General features: G+C 48.3%; 1 protein-coding gene across 2 annotated transcripts in view; it reads left to right on the top strand.

Annotated features, from left to right (window-relative positions):
• Window positions 1-5,697: 5,697 nt before the first annotated feature.
• Window positions 5,698-26,334, top strand: part of SLC22A23 (solute carrier family 22 member 23) — a 160,220-nt gene continuing 139,583 nt past the window's right edge. For both annotated transcript variants that reach the window (XM_045551598.1, XM_045551599.1), the window contains exon 1: window positions 5,698-6,848. In XM_045551598.1, coding sequence (XP_045407554.1) covers window positions 6,195-6,848 — 654 coding nt within the window. In that variant the 5' untranslated portion in view covers window positions 5,698-6,194. The remainder of the gene's footprint in view (window positions 6,849-26,334) is intronic.

Below are 26,334 nucleotides of genomic sequence, written 5' to 3'. Positions count from 1 at the left end.
CGAAGGAAGTCATTGTGTGCAGCCCACACTGTAGAGGTGGGAAGTTATGCTCTACCTCCTCGAGAGCCAAGTAGCTACATAATTTATTTGAAATCCTTATGCATGGAAGATTTGTCTCTTCTTACCCATGTGTTTATTCAATCATTTATGTTTATCAGTACGGACACAGTTATTTTATACTTTGGTTTGTTATTCAATAGCACTTTATTTTATAGCGCAAATTGTTCCAGCTTTGGCCTCTGGGAGCTCTTCCAGTTGGCTCCCATGTCCCTTTGACACACTCCTACAACTGTGTGTGCGCGGCGGGGGAGTGTTCAGCACTTCCTCTCTGGCACTACACATGCCAGGATCATCTTGCGTGCTTCCTGCCCCAGCCATTTCTCCAAGGAGCCCCGCTTCCTTTCACTGGAGGATGGTATTAGAAACTGCTATCTGTGTGCGAGGTGTGCTCCTTGACATTAGGGTGTTAAATCACCTTATAAATAGAAAAAATATTTTCCACAAAGTTCAAAATTCAAAAACTTAAAATACTGTTAACTTAGAAAAAAAGGTTTAGTGACTTTATCCATATGTTTATATTTTTTGTTATAGAAACTATAAATCTTAATTCAAAGCCCTCTGAGATGGCCCACAATGTAGACTGAAAATATACATACACCGCCAACTTTTTAAAATATGAAAAGTCCTTTAGGACTAATAGTCATAAATTCAAACTAACCTTATTAAAGAAAAAAATTGTCTAAAAAGAGTCCTGGTCAAAGCATCTTGCCTCAGAAAGTGTATGCTGGATCTAATGATCTAGCTCTTTTAGGAGTATTCATTCCTCCCGGCACCCTCTACCTTCTAGTCATTGAAGGAAATCCGTTTAATGGCTTTAGATTTGGCTAAGAGAAGACTCAGACCATTCAGCTGTGAGTTTTCCTTCATCCAGCTTAGAATTAGCAGGAAAGGGGCTATTTAAAGAGCATGATTTTATCTGTCTTAGGAAGTGAAAGTTCTTGCCTCTAAACCCTTGTTTCTTAATTGTTCTCCCTACAAACCCTTTTGCTGATGACACCCTGGAGATTTCACACCCATTGCCAAAGCCCAGTGTCCATACTTGAAACCTAAATTTCCTGTGCAAATTTTAGGATGATTCTCATCAAACAGAAGAGGCTATTTCCATGCTGGGATGAAACACATGATGTTCACTTTTAAGTCTTGGCATTGTGTCCTTTTTTCTTATGTTTGTGTGTCACAAAGATCATCCTTAAGTACAATAAGGCAAAAGTGACATTTGTGATATTTTAGCCAACAAAAGCCAACATCCAGTTCTAGATCAATTTGTTTTATCAATTGTTTTTAATTCAGTAAAAGAGTTCAAAATTAAATTTTGACCAAACTTTGAAAGTGACTGGGCCCTATCAATCACATTTACAATGGAGTAGCTTTTTGCATGGAAGTCTTATCTTCAGCTATTTTCACTTGGCCTTTTGATCAGAAAGGATGAATTTAGCTTGTACTGGATAGTTTTTTTAGAAAAACTAGGTAGTTTTTCTCAAGCAAATTACCTTGAGCTTTCCTTCAGATAGACTATGTGATGTTTCTATTATTTCTGCCACTAAACAAAAGTAGCTTTTTCATTTTCATTTATGATAGGTTTTGTAAATGTCAAATTCCTTGTTAAAGAGTCAGAGTTGACATTCCAAAAGTCAAAGGGTGATATAAAATAATATTCAAGTATACACAACTAGAGTTGGAAGTAATTTCAATCACTTTCTCCCACCCTCCAAAAATCAAGGTAACCTACTTTTCAAAGAATTATATGAATAGAAGAAATCAGGCTGCAGTAAGCAAAAAGAAAGACACGTGATATTCCAAATGTGATATATCTATAATTCAAGTGTAAAGAACATGAATATACAAGTAAAACCCATGTGAAATCCATTTTGTATGACTTATACATTTAAAGTTAATCAACCCTGACACCAATTCCTTAGAATTAACTTTTACAGGATTGTGGAGGATTTAAAATCAGGTTTCCATCAACTTTAGAGGTAAGCTAAAATTTTTTTCTACTGTTATCTCCAAGGAAATAAAATTGTTCTAGAGTATTGGTGATTAGGTTATGACTTTCATTTCTTTACTTTCTTAATTTTAGGAAATTATAAACTGGTACATTATTTAACATGCTTTTAAAGGAAAAGAGAATGACTCAGCTTATTGATAGAGACCAGTGAATCCAGAATGCCAACATAAATTTAGGGTCACAAACTCAGATGCTTTCAAGGGCCAAATAACATTCATGAGCAGTGTGTACCAGGCAGGGATGCAGGCAAGGTGGAGAGCACCTACCCATTTGTTGCATTCCAAGAAAATATGGCCCACAAACATGGGGACACAAAAGGACCAGGACTTCTGCAATGTTAAGAGAAACCCAAAACACATTTTTCCTCCTAAATGCTCTATCTCCCAATTTTGAAATGTTAGCAGTTATTTTTCTGAAAACATTGCCTATGGTCTGTGAGCTGCATTTGGCCTACAAGCCACCATCTGCAAGACAATGCTACCCAGAAGAAGTTCATTTTGGGAGCTAATCCAGTAACCACAATAGCTTACAATAAAAAACATAGTTACCAAATTCATTTGAATTCTCATGTTGGCTGATCTGAGCATTATATCTGAGAGATTAAATAAATATAAAAAAGTTGCTTGGTGACTTAAGAATCAAAGTAAACAGAGTTGTATGATCTTAATAGATAGTATTGTCAAGTGATAACTTTGTACATTATTTATTCAGCAAATAGGTAATGAGTATCTTGCATGTGCCAGCTACTGTTTTGGCCCCACGGATGCAGCTGAGTACAAGGTACTCAGGTGCTTACATTATAGAGGTGTGAGGTAGTAAATAAATAAACAAGAAAATAGCAGGTAATGATAACTACCACACAGAAAGTTAGAAAGGGTTATTTGATAGCAGGTGTCTGGTTGGCTTCCCTATACTAGCTGGTGGACCTAAAATCTCACCCCAGAGGCTGTCAGAGTGTCAAATTCTGCCTCTTTACTCCTTTTGTTCCTGTTATAAGGTCACTCGTGGTATGTTTTAAGAAACTGAAGCCAGTTTATTTTAAATTAGTTACATTTGGATCTTCTTGACTAGATTTGGTGCAAATGTCAATCCAAGAGGGATTTAGAGAAACTGCTAATCTAATCAACAACTTAATTACAATGCTGGGTCAGTGCTGCCGATGGTTAATTCCAAACATTTTATGTCGATTCCTTTTAGCTTCAGTTTTAGACGGTACCATTTTCCAGTGTGTCCCCAAATTCTGAGAATATACCATTTGAGGATTTTTAATTATATTTTGGGAACAAAGATTTATAACATCTTCACAATGAAGCTCCTTTCCCGAGGCCAGGGCTTCTCCCACCTAAAAATGCACATTAACAAATATCTTTTTAAACTCTTTCCTATGGTTTTGTAATCAGCTCCTGTATGATGAAATGGAGGAACCCTGAAATTTCCAGTCAGAATATCTGGGTTCAAAACCAGCTGTGTGGCTCTGCTGGGGGCCAACTCTTTGATCTGGTACTCAGTCACCTAATCCTTACTGCTTAGTCTAGAAAGCCCACCTCTTGGGGCATTGAATGTGAGGATTGAGTGAGAGTGTGAATTTGAAAGCTAATTGTGAAAAGTTCACTATGATTGTTATTCTGATTGGAATGGCCATTAAGGTCAATGGCAATGCTTGTTTTTCCAGTGAGTTACATGAGCCAGCTGGTGACTCATTCCTGTAATCCCAGCTACCTTGGAGGCTGAGTTGGGAGGATCTTTTGAAGCTGGGAGTTTGAGACAAGCCTGGGCAACATAGATCCAGTCTCTCTCTCTCTCTTAAATAAGAAAATGAATGGGTCCTTGTGACCATGGGCAAACAAGGCACAGCTAAACACAAAGCAGACCTCCTTTAGAAAAGTCAGCCGCTGTAGACGAAATAAATGAAATCTGTAAAGTTTTATTTAAATTCAGAAGGAGAAATGCAGATTGTATAAAACAGCCAGAGTAGGGATAATAATAAATGGCTAACATTCATCGAACACTTACTCTACCTTAGGCCTTGGGTCAGCATTTAACATGTATTATCTCTTCAAATGAGGGGAGAAGAAGGAAGGAAAAGTTTAGCTAATAAATACTGTGAAGTTGGAAAAAATCATTAGCTCATACACAATGTGCAAGATCACCCCCAAAAGCTCTTTAAATATGTGCAGGTTTTGAGCCCATTTCTCAGAGGTTTGTTGTTTTTTTACAGCCCTTTTGGGCCCCTTCCGCCCATTGTTATCTAATCTGCCCTTCTCAGGGAGCAGGAAAGTCTACAACCTCTCCTGTCCCCCAGCGCCTGACCCACTGGTAGCCTTCAGAAACAGTTGTCTTGCATGTGCCAGCGTTTTATGCAGTAAGCACATGTTGCCCATAACATTGAACTGCAGGTTAAAAATTTATTCCACTAAATTATACAGCGGTTAGCTGAGCAAATAATTGAAATGCAAAAGAATACACTCAGTATATGTAGCTTAGAGTATATTCTTTTGGAAAGCAAAAGCATTTCTTTCACATTTCTTTTTTGCCCCAAATAAGACTAGAAATGGATTGCTCCATTTAAGACTTCCATTAATAAACTTCTCAGAATATGAAATCTCTCCAGCCTGTACGGACGCTGGGGTGAAGGGTGCGGCGTAATTCTCACTGGGGCCCGGCGCTGGGTGCAGGAGGAAATATGCTAATGCAGCCGTTTGCCGCAGGGCTGGTGTTATTTATATAGCGCTGGCTGGGCACGGCTGGCATTGGAGCAGGGGAGAGGAGGGAGAGGTTTGTCTTCTTGTGCGAGAGTGTAGATGTGTGCGCCTGTGCACAAGGCGTACCAAACGTGAATTCAAGATCTTGGGGAGGGGAAGGGGAATGCCATCACGTTTATACTGTGTATATATAACTTGTGTTGGGGATATATCCTTCTGGTATTGTGCTTATAAAGCATTCAGTTCGGAGTGGGGGAGGAAATGGCGATCTGGGAGTGGGCGCTGCAGTCCGTCTCGGGTGACCTGACGCTGCGGGAGACTGGAGCCCTAAAATTGGCAAATGCGCCTCCTTGACCCCGCTCCGCCGACACAACCTTATCTGAGCCTCGAAATAGGGCAGAGGGTTGTTCCCGAAGGCCGGAGACCCTCGGGCTCGGGACTGGGAGTGGGGTGCGGGCAGCTGGGCGGCTGGACACCTCTAAAGCGACAGAGGTCACGGAGACCCGACATACGCGGGTTGGGTGGGGGCCTGCGCTGCTGCGGGAGCCGAGCTTCGAGGACCACCCTGTCCGCACGCTCCCAGCGCGCGCCCACTCCCCCGGGAACCCCCGCTGACCCGCGCCCCCTGCTCCGCGCGCCTCCTCCTCCCTCGCCCCGCCCGGCGAGGAGCCGGGACCGGCTGGGGCTCCTCCGGCCAGGCGGGCCCCGGGTGTCCCGTTTCCCCCGCCCTCCTCCCGTAGATCCCAGGCGGCCGCGGCACGTCCGGGCTGGAGGGGGCGCTCGCGCGCAGGAGCCGAGCGCAGCAGGTGCCGCGGTTACCTCCACCTCGGCGGGGGGGGGAGAGGGGGCGGGCCGGGGGGCAGGGAGGAGGAGGAGGAGGAGGAGGAGGAGGGAGGCTCCAGGAGCCTGAGAGCGCGGCCGGCTCGGCAGGCTGGGTGCCGAGCTCGCGGTTTCCGGAAGGCGCCCGAAGTCCGATAAATACATCCCGGGCACCGCGGGAGCAGCGGCCGCTGCCCGCGGCACCCGCACCGCCGGCACCGCCACCGCAGGGCCCCGAGCCGCCGGCAAGGGCGCGGGCCGGGCGCGGCGCCCGCTCCTCCGCCACTCGCGGCTGGCGCGGAGCAGAGGAGAGCGGCGGGCTTGGCCGCCGGCGTCCGGGCCGCGGAGCCGATGAGCCGCGGCAGCTGAGGGCCCGGCCGGCCTCTGCCCGGCGCCCGAGCGGGGCCGCAGCGCCCGGGGCGCGGGGTCCGGCGGGTGAGATGGGGGCGGCCTGACGCGCCGGGACCCCGAGCGCTCTCTCTGCGGCCGCGGGCCCTCCTCGGCGGCGGCGGCAGCGGGCGCCCGGCCCGCCACGCTCTGCCCCGGGCGCCCGCGGAGCCTCCGCCGCGCTCTATGCGCCTCTGCGGGCGCCGCGGGCCCGGGCCATGGCGATAGACCGGCGGCGCGAGGCGGCGGGCGGCGGGCCCGGGCGGCAGCCGGCCCCGGCCGAGGAGAACGGCTCCCTGCCGCCCGGGGACGCGGCGGCCTCGGCGCCCCTCGGCGGACGCGCTGGCTCAGGCGGCGGCGCGGAGATCCAGCCGCTGCCCCCACTGCATCCCGGCGGCGGCCCGCACTCGAGCTGCTGCTCCGTGGCGGCGGCCCCGAGCCTCTTGTTGCTGGACTACGACGGGTCGGTGCTGCCTTTCCTCGGGGGCCTGGGCGGGGGCTACCAGAAGACCCTCGTGCTGCTCACCTGGATCCCGGCGCTGTTCATCGGCTTCAGCCAGTTCTCGGACTCGTTCCTCCTGGACCAGCCCAACTTCTGGTGCCGCGGGGCCGGCAAAGGCGCCGAGCTGGCTGGAGTCACCGCCACCGGCAGGTGGGGCGACGTGGGCAACGGGACCAGCCCCCCGACCACCCCCTTCTCCACTGCAGCCTGGGGGGCCCCGGGCAACCGAAGCAACAGCAGTGGCGCCGACGGGGGCGACACGCCACCCCTGCCATCCCCTCCCGACAAGGGGGACAACGCCTCCAACTGCGACTGCCACGCATGGGACTATGGCATCCGCACCGGCCTTGTCCAGAACGTGGTCAGCAAGGTAAGGGCCGCGACCGCCCCGGCCCCGTGTCCTTCTCGCGAGCTCCCGCACCCCACCCCGACCGCCTCCACCCTTCCCTCCGTCCCCCTCCATGCAGACCGACGTCCTAGCCTGAGCGGGTGGGGGACCTGAAGTCCCCAAAGTGGTAGTAATCTGTGTGCACATGCATCCCGCATGGGCTTAATTTTCTTCATCCCCCAAACAAGGTGCGTTTACTTAGGTGTGAAACAAGGGTTTTTTGCCGCCTTCTGCAGTGACACTACATCCCCGCTCTCCGGGAACACCGTAGCCTTTCCTAGTTTGCAGCCAAACTCCTGTCCTGGTACACCTATGGGAAGAGCGCCCCCCCCCCAAAGACTCGACAACTCTCCCCCACCTGCCCGGGTGAGGCCGCTGACCTGTCTGTCCCCAGCCGGCTCTGGAGGACTCGCCTCCTGCAAGGTCTGCCAGCTGGAGCCAAGACCGGGCGCTGTCCTCCTGCCTGGTTAGTTGTCTCTGTGTCTCCCACAAAGAAATAGCTATCCATGAAAATAGCGTCCTATTCCGAGATCGTCCTCTTTCTGGCAGATCTCAGACACCCTGCCCTGCGCTCGGTTTGGACTAAAGAACTGAAATGATAGCCAGAGAAGCAAAGAGCTTTTGAAAATATGCCCCCCTTCCCAGTGCTCAGTTCTCTGTAAAGATATTTGACTTTAGACTTTGTCACCCCAGTGTTCCCTCCAATGTTTTCTAAGGACTTTAGTAAACATCACTGGAGTATAGGAAGGACACTGAGAATATTCCGGGGCCACCACTGCTCTTGCACAGCAGTTGCTCTGAGTAGCTTTAGCTGGACATCACTTTTGTCCTCTGAGTGCAGGTGGCTCCCCTACCAGAGGCATTGCACTATGTGAAACGTGCCAGGAGTGTTTTGTGAGAGATGTGTGGAGGCCTAAACACAGAGAATGGGCAACAGTGGACAGTCAGTGCCCCACCAGGGGTGGGGCACATGTGGCCTTCTGGATCCTTGAGTGCGGCCTTTTGACCGAATCCAAATTTTATAGAACAAATCCTTTTAACAAGTCCTTTGCATCTGGAGGGCCACATGTGGCCTTGAGGCTGCAGGCACAGCTATAATTTTATGACTTTCTTAACATACAAGAGATATCATATGCCAGCTCGTCAAGCAATTTGTTTTTGCCTCTTCTGTGTTTTAAGTAATTCACATTTCAAAGTAAATGTAGACTGCCCCTGTCCCCCATTTTCTGGACAATTCTGGGCAGAGTTTTAAATGCTTTGTCTAAATGTGAGAATGAAATTCATAGTTTATAATAGTCAATGTGTATGTATTCCCACCCCCTAAATATGTGTTGATAAACAGTTGTAGCTCATGAATGTGTAAGATGAAACTCTTACATCATCATAACCATTGTTTTAATTTTGCACCAACCTGGCCAGAAATGCTCTGTCCTGTGGGAACTGTCTGGTTTAGCTACAAGGTAATAGGGAGGATCCTTATAGCTTGGCTCACTTTGACTCCCCCACCCCAGAAGGCCTTTCTTTTCCAAATGTGCTTCTGTGACTGTTCTCCATTCATGGAGGGCACTATTTCTTTTTGGTTTAGCAGCACAGAAAAACTAAGAACAATGACTATTTAAATCACTATGCGTGTCTGGCAGACTGAGGATTTGGCAATATTTGCAAGTGTGCTAAGCGCCATTCTAGAGCAGAGGAAGAAGAATGGATCAAAGTGAGCGTGTGTAAAGAGTGGTCTGTCCTGCAGTGAAAGGGGAGGTGAACTTGAAAGTTAGGAGGTGGGGTAGACTATCCTTCATTACCTTAGCGGTGGGGACCCAGGAAACGGCTATTCACACTCTCCCATGCATGGTGGGAGGAGAGAACAAAAATAGTTCTTGAAAAGAGACCAAGGAGGCATATTGGAGAGCGGGATAGTTTTTCTAAATTAGCACTCAAAAGGGGCGCAGACAGCACTAATGTGTGTGGCATGTTTTTGGCGGTACTTGATGACATGTTGCAGTTACCTGGCGAGACTGAGAGGGAACAATAATTAGAGACACATTTTTTTAAACAATAATTAGAGACACATTTTTTTAAACAATAAAGACTAGAAGGGACATACTGATTTTCACAGACAAAAAAGATCTAAATAAAGGAGTGCCTTCCACAGTGTTCTCTGTGTTTTAAGCATATAACAAATGCTTTAAAGAGCTTTTCAAGCACATTTTGGCACATTTGGGTTTGAAGGCAGACTTTTTCCTATGCCGGCTGTGTACGTTGGATACTGTATCAGATGTACAAATGTGGAGTGTATACTATGATGAGCACAGGAGTTCTAGGGGTCACATGCTTGTCAGCTTTGTCCCCAAGTAGAAGCAGAAGTGGAAGAAGATTTCACCTTCTGACTGTGGATCAAAGTTCAGGGTCTGAGAAGTTGCTTCTTGTACCCTCTTCCCTGCTCCATACCACAATCTTCCGCTGGCAAACAAGCCTCACACAGTGTCTTAATAGTTCAGCATGTATCCTTTAGCATGTGTTGCCCCTACAGTCTGTGCCCTGTTCTGTCCCTGGGTGCTAGGTCGGGAGGGGGAGACAGAAGAGCTGCTAAGCACAGTTCTTGGCCTCTTCTCATTTAGCTGCTGCTGTCCTAGCACCTGCCTACACCCGAGAAACTGCCAAGCCAGTTAGAAGCCCAGGTTATCACAGTTAAAAGGGTCTTGGTGCTGACAAGCCTCTTTCCCCTCCTGAATGTCTGTGACACGCAGTCACCATCCTCAGTTGGAACACTTGCGCGGATGGTGAGTGCTCTGTTAGCCAGACAGCCCACTTACCCTATAGTTACTCTGCCTTGCAGAGAGACACACTTTTTTGGTGAAGAAAACTCAGGTTATCTCATGCCTGTTTGTACAGCTTGCTTCTCAGAATGATTGTTTTTATTCATTTATGCATTTTCAATAAGTTTCTTTCCTGGCTGAAAAATTTACGGTACTTCAGCTCTTCCATATGTGCCAAACTTTGCTATACTAATTACTGTGCTTGGCTTGTGTGTCTCTCAAGCATGACACCCAGAACGCAACTCCTCAGCCCCTGTGTGTTCTCACCCAAAGAGGAGGCAGGTGGATACTGTCCTTCCCCTACTGGAGCCTACAGTTGATGCCTTAAGACTTGTAGTAGACATGGCTTACTTCTGTCTCCAGACCACAGTCATCAAACCCACCACATCATCTTCATGGGATCATAGTAAGTCAGGACTTTCTTGATCTTTAAGCTCGTGTAGTGTGGCATGCAACAGAGGTTTCATCTAAATAGTTTTTGAGTTTTTATATTTTTCTCGTCAGGATCCTTTTTGTTTTTATTTTTTGCCTTGGTCCTTGGCATTTGTTATCCATACCAGAATTTGCATCACAGAATCTGCAATGCCTTCAAAATTATAACAATAACACTACCTTTCTCTTGTGCAGCCCTTTGTGTTTTTCAGAACATTTCCGCATATATTATTTCTTTTGATTAAGAATAATAACCCAAGGCCAGTCTTAACACCAATCGATATCATGGATATTAAATTAGCGAACACACTTTTTGCTAGGTGTGGGCTAGGTTTTCTGCACAGGAACCAGGTACTAATTCTCCTCAACTTATGATTGGGTTATGTCCAGATAAACCCATTATAAATTGAAAATATTATAAGTAAAAAATGCATTTAATATGCCTAACCTGCTGAACATCATAGCATAGCCTAGTACCGTAAACATGCTCAGAGTACTTACATTAGCCTACAGTTGGGCATAATCATCTAACATAAAGCCTATTTTATGACAGTGTGTTGAATATCTCGTGCAATTTACTGAACACTGTACCGACAGTGAAAAACAAAATGGTTGTATGGATACTCAAGGTATACTTCCACACCATCGTAAAGTGGAAAAATTGTTAAGTTAAACCACTGTAGGTCAGAGACCATCCGTATTCTACTTTATGTTGAGTTTTGTAGCTTTGTAATTTATCTCGCAGCTCTGTTGAAAGGTATTGTCAGTGTCTTCCTGAAAAGAAAAATCAAACAGATTCCATCAGAGTCCGATAGAGAGCAGGTTGCAGGGCGATGAGAAGGAGCAGGTGTGGCGCCTGCTCACCTGGCTTCTGTCTTCCACAGCATCTCCTGTGCAGCCCAGATCCTCAGATACGTTTGAGATTTTAGTCAAGGTTAAAAAAACCCCAACTCCGCAGACTTAAAAATAATTTGCATAGTTTACCCTGCATTGTTCGGAGTGCATCCTTGTTGGTTTCTAACGCTCACCACTCTCCTGAATAATCACTAGAGTTTTGCCAATAATCAATGCAGCCAAACTTTCCAAGCCCCATATTTTTTCTGTGTTTGAAGTTTAGGATGTTTGGCCATCTCCAATCTTCTGATACTATTTCTTCCATTCTCATGAATTCACAAAGATTTCTGAACTGTATCCTGAAAATTATTTAAATATCCTGGGAAGTAATTTGTATGCTTTTTCTAGGGCCAAAGACTAGAAGTTATTTAAAGTGACTCCAGTATAATTTAATTAAGACTAAAAATAATTACACTAGTTGTACTTTAAAAAATAGCCCACAGTTCTATGATCCTAGCCTAAGAACTAGCTTTCCCCTGTTTTTTTTTTTTTTATTTTTTTAGAGACAGGGTCTCACTCTGTCACCCAGGTTAGAGTGCAGTGGTGTCATCATAGCTCAGTATAACCTCGAACTCGGGCTCAAGCTGTCCTCCTGCCTCAACCTCCCAAGTAGCTAGAACTACAGGCCCAACCCACCATGCCCAGTTATTTTTTTTGTTTTTTGGCAAGAAAAGGGTCTTGATATGTTGTCCAGTCTGTTCTCAAACTTCTGGCCTCAACAATCCTCCCACCTTGGCCTCCCAAAGTACTGGGACTACAGGCATGATCCATTGCCCCTGGCCAGTTTTCACTTTTAAAATGTTCTACACATGTACATATTTTTACAGTTCCAAAGTGTTCATTTAATTAAATCTAATATTTTTTCTTGACACCACATCAAAAGCATTTGTCCAAGTCTTCAGAAACATTTTAAATGTATGATATTCTTGCTGATTTACTAAAATTTCTTTTTTTTTTTTTTTTGAGACAGAGTCTCACTTTGTTGCCCGGGCTAGAGTGAGTGCCGTGGCATCAGCCTAGCTCACAGCAACCTCAGACTCCTGGGCTTAAGCGATCCTACTGCCTCAGCCTCCCGAGTAGCTGGGACTACAGGCATGAGCCACCATGCCCGGCTAATTTTTTTTGTATATATATTTTTAGTTGGCCAGACAATTTCTTTCTATTTTTGGTAGAAACGGGGTCTCACTCTTGCTCAGGCTGGTCTCGAACTCCTGACCTCGAGCGATCCACCCGCCTTGGCCTCCCAGAGCTAGGATTACAGGCGTGAGCCACCGCGCCTGGCCTGATTTACTAAAATTTCTTAAATTCTTTTCCTAATACTGAATTGACTACCATGAAGTCACCCCAGTGGTAGCTTTTGTCTAGTATATACAACACAACAGTGAACATCTTTATGCATATCTACTTCTAAGAATTGCCTGTAGTAGGTAATGCATGTATATGGTGCAGAAAGCATACAGCAAAAGTATACTGCTGTCTCTGTTCCATTTCTCTCTTCAGAAACAACCATGGTTACCAGTTTCTTATTTATCTTTTCAGAAATATTCTATTTTCATTTATGCATTTTCTTTCAGAAACAGTAGCATATTATATACACTGTTCTTTGCTGCTGTTTCACTTATGCTGGAGATGGTGCATCAGTACATAGGCATACTCATTCTTTCTAAATGTCCACATAGTATTCCATTGTCTGACTGGGCCATAATTAACCAGTCACCTACTGAAAAGGCATTGGGTTTGTTTCCAGCTTTTGCTATCATATACACGATGTGTAATGAGGTCCTGGCATGCATGAACATTTGCGCATGTGCAAGAAATGCTTGGAAGTGGGAATAGACTGCGTTTTCGTTCTGGTAGACATTGTCAGAGTGCTCTCTAAAGAGACACTGCCACTAATGACGTGTGTGGTCCTGTTCCCCACACCCTCCCTGACCCAGGGGGTTATCATACTTTTAAATGTTTGCTAGTCAGATGTGTAAGAAACTATATTTGGTTCTTGTGATTTGTACTTCTCTTATTATGAGGAAAGTTAAACATCTTTTTGAAAGTTTTTGAGCTATTTGTATTTCCTTTTCTTTGAACTGTCTCTTCATGTCCTTTACTTTTATGTTTGTGTATATGTTGGGAGAGCATTACTTTCTTATTGATTTAAGGAACACTTTATACATAAAGAAAAGTAACCTTTTTGGATGTCTTGTAAATCTTTTCTCCTAGTTGGTTTGCCTTTTGATTTTGTTTATGGTGTTTTTGTTATGCAGAAACTTTTGGTTTGGAGAGAGTCAAATGAATTAATCTTTTCTTTATGGTTTCTGTGTTTTGTTAGATTTAGAGCTTCCATACTCCTGAAATATTAGGGGGGGAACTGCCCATGTTTTCTTGTAATATTCTTATGATCTCATTACTTCTTTATTTTGGTGTTGCAGGTATTTGCATTTATTGCAGGTTTTGCATTTATTGAACTATTAAATGGATAAATTGCTAGAAAGAAAAATAGAGAGGTCAGAGGATATAACCAGCATTTTGTAACAATGACCTAAAATTTAATTTTTCTCCCTTTTCTTCTTCATTTTCTTGTTCTGAACTAGCCTCAAACCTCTTTTGTTGTTGTTGTTATTCTTAGTAGTTTTTGTAAGGCACAATTTTGGGGGGCCTTTAGTCCAAGGTAGGATTGAGTCAAAAGTTGGTGTCATTTAAAAACATGTTGGACTTCGTGATGTTAGTCCTGGGGTTGCCACAAACTGGTGGTGTGCTGGAGCCAGCTTGGCTTCTGCTGACTCGAGAGGGGCCGGGAAGCACTGGCAGGGGCTCCCAATCCCTTATCTGCGACTTGTTCTTTCACCTGCCTATGGGAGATGACCCCCAGTTGTGCTTGAGAAAGGTCATGACTGTACGTCTGGGCTACGGTATGGTGAGCTGTGGTTGTACTGTGGCTTTGTGTGGGTGGGCCTCTGAAGACCACCTCTCTGGGCAGATTGCTCTGATCTCTGTCTTCCTAGCCCCCAAACCAGCCCCCTGCTTCACCTTGCTGCTCTTAAAACCACAGGCCCCAGAGACACAAAATAAGATGGAAACCCATCCACATCACTCCTCTGCGTAAAGCCTCCCATGGCTCCCGGTCCCTGGGGCTCCCCATGACTGCCCAGTGAACTGCGGACCCCAGCAAGGGTGCCCTCAGGCCTGAGTCCCACGTGCTCTTCTGCTCCTCTCCTGCCACCCCCTTGTCATAGGGGACCTCTTGTGTGGACAGTGCCCAGCCCAGCCTGTTACTGCCTTGGTGCTTTGCACAGGCTGTTCCACTTGCCTGGGACGCCCTTCCCTCCTTCCTTAATCTGTTGGTTCCTGTTCCTCCTTCAGGTCAGCTCAGTCCTCACTCTCCTGCCCTCAGGCTGTCCCCTCCTCCTAGCACTCCCTGTACCTTGGCTGAAATGATGTGTATCTGTCTCCTCATTGCAGGTCTTTCACCTGCAAGTCAACACCGTAAATATCTGAACTCACCTGACCTTGATGTCATGAAAGACAAGAGCTTTTGAGTTCGGCAGGTGTGAGGTGCAGCCCTGACGCGGGCCGCTCGTTAGGGGTCCATCTTTGGGAATGTTACTTAACCTGATTCCTCACGGGTAGTGTGTGGTCAGTGCTGCCTCGCTGGGAAGCACCCACCTGCCCCCACATGCCCGGCAAACAGCAGACACCTGGGAAATCTCAGGTGCCTGTTTTCCTGCCCTAGGTGGGTGAGCAGGACCTGAATGAGTCACCTGAGAAGTGCTCAGATGGGGAGGAGGTGAGAGGCCACACCTGGAAGGGTATTTTAGTCCTTGGAAGTTCCCAGATGTCAGCAGCCTTCGCTCAAAAACTGAGGAGGGCGGGGAGCCAGGTGTGCCCTTCACAGACTGCTGCCCCCAGGGGCACCTAGGAGCCCAGCCAGAGACCTCCATCTCGGTTTCTGTGTTTGTGGAGTTCCAGTCTCAAAACACAACAGCTCCTCTGGCTGCGGGGCTCAGGGAGAGGCCAGGATCCGAAAGGAAGGTGGCCACAGCCCTGAGGGCAGGAGAGCCGGGCTTGTCTTCACTGACTGCTCCGTCTGCACTGCCTCAGCTGGAAACCTGAGCTTCTGCCATTTAGTGGAGAATAAGCTACACGTGTTTCAGTCTGGCTCTGCTGTGCTGGGTGAAAACACAGATCAGAGAGGGTGGAATTTTAAAGAGGAGCGAGGGTAACCTTGAGCTGTAACAGCAGGGCTCAGAGAGCAAACCTCAGAAAGAGGTGAAAACCACAGAAAGGGCCAGGGACCCTTCCCCCCTGGAGCTGAGTGTTTATGGGCTGCCATTGACTTTGACCTCAGTATTCTAAGAACTTTGATCTTTTGCAGGTGGGGTTTAGTTGTTTTGTTGTTTCTTTTGCTCAATATTTACTCAGTGCTGGTCATTATCAGTGGGCAGATCCTCTCCAAACGAGTGACCTAGAGATTGACAGGTGCCTATATTTCTAGGAAAGGGGACATAGTTATTGGTTGTATGAAGTGGATCGCTGTACGAGAACACTGTGGGAGTTCCCAGCACATTGTGTTTGCACAGGATATTCTGTCCACCCTTTCTGTGCCTCTTTTGGTTACAGGTAACAAAAACACATCTTAAGTTACATTAACAATACAAAAGAATTTTATTGGAAAGATGCAGGGCAGGGGGTGGAGAGTGGGATCTGAGAGCACAGAGTGGGGTGGGGGTATCTTTCAGGAGCGCTGCTGCCACTGTAGTTCCTCGTGGAAGCCACATCTTCTCAGCCCTTTCTCGAGAGGGCTTTGTCCCTGCTTCAGGCTGGCTTTGTCTAATGCCTTTGCTCATGTGGTCCCTGACCAAGCTGCAGCAAACACAGGAGGTGGGCGTCTCTCTGCCCAACTCCCACTTCCTGGGTGCAAATCTGAGGCCCGGCTGAGCTGGGCTGGAGAAAGGCAGATTTCAGAGCAAGGGGTGCGGTTGCTGAGTGCCGGGGGACCCCTTCAAACCATTCCACAGGGTGTGCGACTGGCTGTTCTTGGGGTGGAAGGGGTTATGGGCAGATCTCTCTGGCAATTAACTGAGAAGAATTGAGTATTGATGATTTAACCATTTAATGCTTTAAACCAAGTATTCTTTTCCTTCCCAGAGACTCGGGATGTAACTCACCTGGCAACTTAAGCTTAAGTGTGACATTGGCAGGAACACACCTCTTGAGGCTTCCTTTCTAGGAACAAGTCAAAGTATCCTTAGATATTAGCTCCAGATCGCCCAGTGAGCTTGGAAAGAGCCAGTCAGCGGTCACTGACACAGTGTTGCCAATTGTTATTCACACCCCTACCTTCACCCACAGCCAGTCTCTTGCTTTCCAAACCTTTCTTCTAGTCAGGACCAGCTATGTAATTTGCAGGGCTCGGTGCAAAATGAAAATGCAGAGCCCCTGTTGCCGAATCCAGCTATCACCACTGCAAAGCTAAGCAACTGTTCCCTGGGCCTTTCTCTGTCTGCTTCCTTATTTCTCAATATCTCCTCTGCCTCTCTGCACCTTTCTTGTATTTTGTATCTTTTTCTAGGTTTCTTTTGGTGAAAAGTGAAACATATTTTTTGAGGGACTGCTCTTGCCAGGGAACAGCTTCACAAAGCCCTAACGAACTTTGTTTGGAGTGTTTGGTTAGCTCGAGGTGTGCAACAGCATGAAGGAGCCACAGAGCCGCCTTACGTTTGAAAACACTGCTCTCTTGTAGCGAGGTGGTCGGTTTACTTATCAGACAGGGGAACAAAGAGCTGAGTCATAGGGATGTGTGGTTAAGGATGTTAAGTCATAGGAATGCTAGTTGAGTGCTTATCAGGCTATTTTTTTCTTGTAAAGTGGGAAAAGGAGGGTCAGTCCTTTATATAATTTAATCCTACTGGCTAACAGTCACATTTTATTTGTTAGTATTGTTTTTAAAATAAATGCAAAGGAGATGATGCTGGCATAAAACAACCACAGGCATCCCAGTGGTCATATTAAATTATGGATGGGTTATGCACTCAGCATCATAATTTGCATTATAGAGTGTTTCCTCCCAGATTAGATTAAAAGCTGCTTTTTGCGTGTGTTTACAAGTTGCCTTACAAATTGGGCACCCTTGATTGTCACTTACTGAGGAGCTCCACTGTGCTCAAATGGATATACGTGAGCATTTGCAGTAAGCAGTCTTTTTCCTACTTTGAAAAAATTGTTTTTGTTTGTAATTGTGATAAAATATACACACAATAAAATTTGTCATCTTAGCCATTTATAAGTGGACAGCTCCATAGTGTTAAGTACATCCACATCGTTGTGCATCACCACCATCCATCTCTAGAACTTTTATCTTCCTAAACTAGAACTCTGTAGCCATTAAATACCACCTCTCCATTCCTCCCAGTCCCCAGACCTTGGGAACCCCTGTTCTACTTTCTGTCTCTGTGGATTTGACTATTCCAGGTACCCCACATAAGTGGAATCATACAGTATTTGCCTTTTTGTGACTGGCTTATGTCACTAGGCATAACGTCCTCAAGGTTCATCCATGTTATAGTACGTGTCAGAATTTCCTTCCTTCTTAAGGCTGGAAAATTTTCCATTGTACGGATGTACCATGTGTTTTTCATTTACCCATCGGCGGACACTTGGACTGCTTCCACCCCTTGGCTATTGTGAATGTGCTGCTGTGAACTCAGGTGTTGTCCTCCTTGTTGAAGACAGTTCCGTGCAATCTCTCCATCCCTCCCCTCCCCGTCAGAGCTGATGGTGCAGCCACTTGTGTGGTGTCTGCCCCAGGCTTCCTCTTAGAACATCCACCCTGGGCAGGTGTTACAGACGCTGGAAGATTGTCTCTGCCCTGGAGAAGGAGCTCAAGGTGTAGCTGGAGACAAGTGGTAAACCAGGCATCCCAGGCACAGCATGGCCAAGCTGGGACTGGCCCAGGAGCTGGGGGTGTGGGGTGCAGAAGAGAACATGCCCTGGCCTGAGAGCAGGATGAAGTACAGGGGTTCAGAGGGGTTGCCACCATATGGCGGGCAGGGAAGCCCAGGGGCCTGTGGCATTTGAGCTGTCCCCAAGGAGGGGTGGGGTTTTGGCAGGTAGAAAGGACTGAGAAAGGACCTCTTCTGCAGAGGAGCTGACGAAGGCTGGGAAGGAACATGTGCTGGGTGCAGACAGGGTGTGGTCTGGAGGAGGACGTGGGTCCTGACCTCACAGTCCTTGGGCATGAGCTTGTTTCTCCCCCCACCCCAGTAGACAGTGAGTCTCCTGAGGTTTTTAAACAGGGGAATGGTAGAAGAAAGAGACTTTAGGACTTGATAGGGAGAGACCCAGGAGAGAAGTGTTCCTCATCCTGGCCCTGGGCTCGTTGTCTACCAGAGGGGTCTGTCCGTAGCCCCCTCAAGCCAGCCCTGGGGGTGCCGACCTCCCAAGACACCCCCGCGTCACTCAGTGCCTCTTGAAAACCAGCACTTGACAAACCCCTTTTACAAAATGTGGCCGTGACCCTTCCAGGGGCCACAGCCCTTTCCCTTTGGGGTGTCCCGCTCCTGGGAGGCACCAGCTCCGCCCAGTGTCCCTGCCTGGGTGGGCCCCACCCTGGCCCAGCACCTTCTGCTGCAGATGGCTGTCAGGTGCCTCATGTCAGAGCCCCGGGACTGCTTGGGGTTTCGGGTGCTCCTTGGGTCAGTCCCTAGGGCCACTGTCTCAGAGGACCGCAGAGTGGGCACCTTAAACAGATGTATTTCCTCGCTGTTCTGGAGGCTGGAAGTGCAAGGTCAGGGTGTCAGCAGGGTTGGTTTCCCTGAGGCCGCTCTCCTTGGCTCTCCTTGGTTTATAGACGGCCATCTTCTCCCTGTGTCCTCACATGGTCATCCCTTGTGTGTGTCTGTGTCCTCATCTCCTCTTCTTATGAGGACTCTGGTCATATTGGATGAGGGCTCACCCTAATGACCTCATTTTACCTTTGTCGCCTCTATAAAGGCCTAACCTCAAAACATGGGTTAGGACGGCAACATATGAGTTTGGGGGAGACAGTTCAGCCCCTGACACCAAAGTTCCAGGACATACCCTGAGCAGGGCCGTTCTGATCTGTGTCTGCACCTGGGATATTCCCTCGAAGCCCTAGACCTGTGTGTTTGGTTGTCTGCTAGACTGGGCCTCTCACCTGCCCTCTGGTCTCATCCACACCCCCTTGCCCCGGATCCCGGTGTTTTGGTCCTGGGCCATTGCAGCTGAGCAGCTCTTATAACTCCCCTGCTTCAGATCCTTCTCAGCTCTCCTTGGCCTTTAGTATGAAACTGAGCCTGGGTGGTGGGTTTTGAGGTCCTTGCCTGCCTTTCCTGCCTCCATCCCCTATGTCCTCACACGGATCCTGTGTTCCACCCACCGATTTATTTCCCCAACCATGCTCCGCCTTTGCACACGCTCTTCTGGCGTCCACCCTGCATCCTGTGGCCTCCTTCAAACCTTTTTGGCCCCTTATACCTTTATTCCCATCCCTCACCGCTGCCGTTCTTGTCACCAGCACCTTTCCTATGTCCTCAGCACCTGGACGCAGTAGGTGCCAGTAAGGAGGTGGTGGAGGCTGTTGTTCCTTCTGGGTGAGGTCAGGTGATTTAATTCTAGGATGACCGGAGTAGAAGAGGACAGAGTCATATATCAACTCAGACCTAAAGTCAGATTTCTAAGTGAGCTATTGAAGACTAACAAGTGTGATGTAGTTCATCTGAAATAGCAACTAATCAAACTTGAATTATTACTGGGCTAAAGTAGATTAGTCTCTAAGCCACGGTTTTTCAGAACTTTAAGTCTTTTCTTCAAATTGAATGGGGCTCTCTGAGTCTAGTTTGAGGGTGGGGTTCCAGAGCACTTAGATTAGAGTCACCTTGGGGAACTTTTGGAAATACCTATGGGACCCAGGCATCAATTGTTTAAAAAAGTTCTCAGGATGATTTCCATGTGGTATGATTGTGCCCCAGAGGCCACTGGGCAATGTCTGGAGATGTTTTGTGGTTGTCACAAGCTTTTGATGGGGGAGGGGCTCGTGGGCTGTCACTGGCTGTAGGCCAGGGTTTGGGTCTGAGCACCCTGCAGTGCACAGGGCAGTCCCCTGACAAGGAACCATCCGGCCCCAGCTGTTCCAAGTTTCAGAAAGGCTGGTTGATCTAGGCTAATAACAACATCTGTCGCGTTTTCTGCTTACACCCAGCAGACAGCCGGGCCTGTGGGCGGGACAGTGAGACCCCTGTTCTCTCTACTCCACAGCAGGGTGCAAGGGTGTTCAGGCCAGGGGCTGGGGGGGCGGCGGGGAGGAGGGTGTTCATTCTGCGGGAATGCCCATGCCGCAGCCAGGGTTCCCCGCCCTCCGTGAAGAAAGGGCTTGCTGAGCTCGTTAATGGCATACACAAAGTTTAGCGGGTGTGTTCAGCCTGCCTCGGGAAGCACATTTGCAAAAACAGCCGTAGCATATTTATGTACGAATGAATGTCGCTAATGGCCCAAGTCACTCCTTAAAGTAGGTCCTTTGAACCTCCACTTAGAATAACGGTTTATTACGGGAAAAGGAAACATTTATTTGGAAGTAAAAAGTATTTATTTTCAAAATATCTCTAATTCAGACTAGCCTTCTCCATAATTAATTCCCATCAAGGTGGTTTTACAGTGTGTCAGCAGCAGGAAACTCAAGTCTCCCTCGGGACACAGACATCACACGCTGGAGGCCAGAACCAGACGTGAGCACTGTTTACATTTGCGCGGTGACAGCTCGGGCTGGCTCCCTCCTGGGGCCCGAGCAGTGAGCCCCGGTAGTCCTAGCGCTGCCTCTCCTGCCTGTGCTGAGGACAGGCACCTCACAGGGTTGCCACCTCTGAAAGTAGGTGTGCCAGGGGTCAGCGGGACTGTTGGCCCTGGGACTACCCTTTGCAGCAGGACCAGCCCCTCCTTAGATAGTCGCAGCACGGCCTGCCCATCCCAGTCGCCGGGCCCTGGACCCAGTGGCATTGTTTTCCTTTCTGAATGTGCTTGACGTTCTTGGTGTCCCTAGCTGTGGCCGCAGCAGGTGGGACGTCGTCCAGTGTTCTGACACAGGGTAGCGCGTGTGTCTGACTCTCAGAAGCTACTTTCAAGCAGTCAATAAAGATGCTTCAGCCAGAGACTGTCCGGCCAGGCGGCGGTGCGAGCAGGGGGTGCGTTTCTGCGGGGCCGTCCGAGGTCCGGTTTCTGGGGCTATGTCTGTGGAGTCATCAAATCTAGCAAGTTCCAGAGTAGGTTTTTTCTCTTTTTAATAGATTTATTTTTAATCTTTTTCTGGGAAGTCCATAAGAAACAACTGTAAGAAATGGATATCATCAACGTTATGAGGGGGGTTTTTGGGTGTTTTTTTTTTTTTTTTGGTCTTAGGTGTCTGCTGGTAATGTGTTCGAATGGAGCTGTGGTGTAGGCATAAGCGTGGTTTCTCTGTTTGGCTCTTTCTCATTCACCTTCTCGTTTCTCACCATTTATATGACTAGTTCTTTGGGGCAGAGTCTTAGGAGAGTAGCGAGGGACAAATTTCAACTTCGGTGATGAATCTCATTTCCGATGGCAATTTTTGGGACACTGAAATAACCTTTTATTGGTGGAAATTACCAGGGAATTTAAAGACTTTGAAATTAAAGGCATGTCTCCTTAGGCATGGGATACGATGACACACAGCAGTCTTTCCTTCACAATCTGTTTGAATCTGTATAGCAAACATGGTGGCCTAATCTCATGGTTAAAATGTATGCAGGGAAAATGCCACACAAGACAAGCCCAGAGCAGCGTGTCATGTTCAGGTGTTTAACAACGAGCTGCTACCGTGCACGCAGCACGGTGCCGGGAGCTGCAGGAGCTGGGAGGACGAGTCCGGGCGTCTGCAGAGATGGGCAGGGGGACTGGTGCTGAGTGGAAGGATGGAGATGGGCAAGAGCCTGAGCTGGGAATGTGAATGCTGGGATGTGGGTCCTGGGATGGAGGGTGGGAGGAGAGAACAGCACAATGCCTGAAGGATTTAGAGTGTGGGGTCAGTTAGGATGCTGCTGATAGCAGAAAACCCCACATCAAACTGAGAAATACATATGCTATTTCTGGAAGTCCAGGGATAGGATGGTCTTCAATCTCTGGTTCTTTCTCTCTCTCTCTTTCAGAACTTCCTAAGCACTGGCTTCATTCTCATGCTATATTAGCTTGGGCTGCGTAACAGATGCCACAGCCTGGGTGGCATCTTTACAGTAACATCTTTACAGTCCTGGAAGCTAGAAGTCCAAGATCAAGGTGTCAGCAGGGTTGGCTCCTCCTGAGGCCTCTCTCCTTGGCTGGTAGACGGCTGTCTTCTCCCTGTGCCCACACTCTGTGTGTGCGTGTGTATCTGTGTCCTCATCTCCTCTTATAAGAACACCAGTTGGATTGGATTAGGGCCCCCACTAAAAGATCTCACTTTCACTTAATCATCTCTGTAAAAACCCTGTTTCCAAACAGGTCACATTTTGAGGTCCTGGAGTTCGGACTCCAGCCTGTCTTGTTGGGGAGAAGGTGGACACAGTCCAATCCCCCTCAGAGTCTGTTCCCAGAGGTTTGTATCTCTGGAACATGGGCGATTCTGTTCTCACATCAATTCTGCAAAAAGAGGGCTTTGCATCGAGTTTTGTCTGTAGTAAAATTATCAATATGCAAGGAAGGTGCTGCTGGAACTTCCATGGGAGGGGGCTGCCGAGGTTGGGGTCCAGGTGGTAGAGGGAAGGGCAGATCCTGACACTGTAGAGAAGCGAGATGGCTGGGCAAGGGTGGGCATGTGGGGCACAGGTACAGGAGAGGGAGCAGGCAGGGGAGAAGGCAGGAGGAGGGAGGAGGGGAGGGAGGGGAGGAGGAGTTGGTTGGGACAGGCTTGCTGGGCTGGGTGTTTTATAGGTGCTGAGGCTGAGTCCCACGACAGCCCCGAGAAGTGGGCCTCTCTGTGGCTTACGACACAGCTAAGCAGTGAGCTGAGATTTGAGCCCAGTGGTCTGAATCCCAGGACTTCCAGAATGGGCTCTCCGCTCCCAGCAGCTCTTTCCGAAGCTGTTACCGCCCTGGGTGCCCTGCTCAGGTTTCTGTGGAGGCGCGCAGACGGATCGGGACTGCTCGGCTTACTGTGGATACAGTGACAGTAAGGCTCTTGTTTTGAACTGACAGCCCATAACCACATCTGTTAGGAATCTCAGGCCTTGAAATAGCAACTGTGCTCTTGGCCCAGAGAGCCACTTCCTAAGCAGAGAGGAAGGTACGAACAAAAGCCTTCACTCCCGGAGGCTGGTGCAGGTACTCGGGTTATTCCGCCCGTGGGCGGCCGCACCCAGGCCACTCCTTTCCTCCACCGCCTGACCCCAGTGCTGCTGGAGGGAGGGAGAAACTGAGGCACCCCTCCCCATCCATCAGATATTTATGTCTGCCCTGTCTTTGGGGGCTCATTGAAAACGATTTCCCAGATTTCTTTAAAGAGAAGTATAAGTTACACATAGTAAAATGCACAGATTTTATGTGCATAGTTTAGTGCATTTCAACTCACATATAGGCCTACTAGCCAGCACCTAAATAAAAGTATTTCCCTCACCCCAGTGAATTCCCTCCTGCCCACTTGCAATCAACCCCCGCCTCAGGCAACCACCGTTTTACTGTTTATCACCATAGCTTGGTTTTGCCTACTCGAGAAGGTCGTATGAGTGGAATCGTGCAGTCCGTAGTCTTTCTGGTCAGCATCATCTTTGAGATTCGTCCTGTGCGTGCTGCTAGTTGTCTCTGTTTGTCGTGGGGCCGTGTTCCACCGTGTGCACGTACTGCACTGTTTTCTTGCTGCCACTGATGGACACTGGGTCGTTTCTGGGGTGTGGCTATTATGCGCAGACTGCTGTGCACCTTGTAAACGGAATATTGTTAGTCTGTTCCACTCTTCACGGCCCCTCAGTTGTGATATTTAAAAGTTGATCGGCAGAATCAGGGCAGCCAGTGAGAAGTCTTGGCTTGTTCACAAGCTAGGCAACTTTCCTTCTTTCTCTTTTCTTTCTGAGAGTAGGAAGCAGGAGTGATGGGGGGTGGGGAGAGGGTACCATCTCTAAGGAGCAGGGATCCCTGGCCCGAGACAGTTGTGGCCCCACATTGCTCAGGACTCATTCCCCAGGGCTGATGAGGAGGCCCTGGGTAGGGCAGTGGTGCCCTGTGGGCAGGGAGAAGCCCCCCAGGGGTGGCACTACCAGTCAGCTTCTGCGTGTGACCCAGGGTGACTTAGCAGCTGTTCTGATGGAGTTTGATCCCATTGCTGTGGTGCGTGAGAGTGGCTTTGGGCAGCCAGGCCTCTGCCTCTCTGTGCCATCTCCTGCATGTGAGGGCTCGATGGGGACTTCCCATCCTCCCTTTCTGTAAGCCTTATAAGGGCAGACAGCACAGGGGTCTGAGAGCCCTTTGAACCCCAAACAAAACAGATGGACATCTGCTCTCACCCAGCCACAGTTGATGGGAAGAGCTGCAGAGCCCCTTTGTAGGGAGGCAAAGGAGAGGAATTCTGCCCTGCGGGACCCTGTGTGTCCCCTCAGTAGGTTCAGGAGACAACAGGGAAGCGTCTCCCAACAGGGACGAGTCAGTGAGAGAGAGGGGGGCCCAACCCTCCCAGTTTCTTCTCTGCTGTCTGGAAGCCCGAAGGGGGCAGTGAACGCAGGCGAGCGTGCCCACCGTGCTGAGGCACACGGAAGCCGGGTGCTGCTCGCAGGGTCCCCACAGAGCCCCAGCCTGCGAGCCACTCTGCACTTTGTCAGGAAGCGTGTTTGTGCTTGTGCTCCTGCGTCAGCCCCAGACGAGCTGCATTCCTGTCAAAGCAGGTTAGACAACTGATGGTGCACTTTTAGTAGGGTAACAGTTTAGAGGTCGTGGAGGCCCCCAGACGTTCGGCATAAATGACGCATTTGTCATGATGGCTGTTGCAATTACTGAGCCAAAGGAGAAAGAGAAGGAGACATATTCCTGCAAGTTCTCCCTCTGCTTAGGTCTACAGTGAGCTGAGGAGCAGTGATGGACAGCAGCAAAGAAGGTTGGTTCCTTGGGTTTTGCAAAAGCTGTCTCAGGATTTGGGAAAGAAAAAACATTAAAAAATTATTTTAAACTTAGTGCTTTTCACAGTCTCACAGCCCGCCTTACCTCAAAGCCTGCGTGGTTGGGGGGAGCCAGTGTTCACTGTGCAGACAGGAGCTTTCCTGCCGCAGGTGCGCAGTGACTGAAGATCAAGGAGGAGATGCCAGTGAGGAGCCTTGGGCTCAGATGCAGAGGAACCGGGTTTGAATCTGGCGCTGCCACCTTACCGCTCAGAAAGCTCAGGGGCTTGCTTAGCATAAGGCTTCATGGGGTTACGTGAAAGGATGATGTGAAAGTTCCCGCTGAGCAGAGGGTGTGCTTTGAGATGTGCATTTAATGAGTCCTTTTCGGCGAGTAGCTCCCAGTGGAGTCTAGAGGACAGTCATGCAGCCAGTGACTACAGTGCATTATACAGCTGCCTGTAGTTTCCCCACCATTGGCTCTAGACTTCCAAAGCAAAAAGTATGGAAGGTCACAGGACACAACTGAGATCAGCTCTGGCAAATGACAGTCTTTGTGGCCCGTGGCCGGCAGACAGAGCCGTGGACACAGCTGGTTTTTCTGCCTGCTCACATTCAGTACCCCTCCCTTGGCACTATCTTGTCCCAGGCTATTCGATATCTCCTCATTTAGTAGTGTTTCCTAGGTCCTCTCAAATGGCTGCTTTCTCAAAATTTCCTCTCTATTCCTACTTTCAAAACATCTGGGTAGCTAATCTTAACTAAAATGAAAGCGGTTCACACTAAAGTGCAAATGGCTGATAGGATTAGCCCTACTCCTTTCTAGGCTCCTCCACACCTTAACCCTGCTAATAAGGATGGAGCAGTAGCCTGCACACTTCACACCCACCCAGGGGTGGCATATTTTGAAAAGCTGGACCTTTAGCAACCCTCCCAGTCACTCTCTTCCTTGTTCCCTTCCTCTGTCCCCTGAAGAGACAGGGTCAGGAATTTTGTCCTCTTCTGAAAGGCTGTGATCCTTGATCAGGATATTTCTAACCACAGCAGTAGCAACCAAAAGCCCCAAATAAGGTTTGATTTTAGTTAACATTTTAATTGCATCTCAAAGCTAGTCTTGATAAAAGTTCAACTCTATAATATGGGGTGCAGAGTGTGCCCCAGCAGGGATCTGCCGCCACACCTATCCTAACTCAGTGTCCAGTCCAAGTGCGGGGCTCCCTCTTCGAAGCCCCCCTCACCTCAACCCCCCAC

The sequence above is a fragment of the Lemur catta genome, chromosome 5, assembly GCF_020740605.2.
Source record: "Lemur catta isolate mLemCat1 chromosome 5, mLemCat1.pri, whole genome shotgun sequence".
NCBI lineage: Eukaryota > Metazoa > Chordata > Mammalia > Primates > Lemuridae > Lemur > Lemur catta.
The sequence above is the reverse complement of the archived record's forward strand: the minus strand, read 5'-3'. Positions and strand labels throughout refer to the sequence as shown.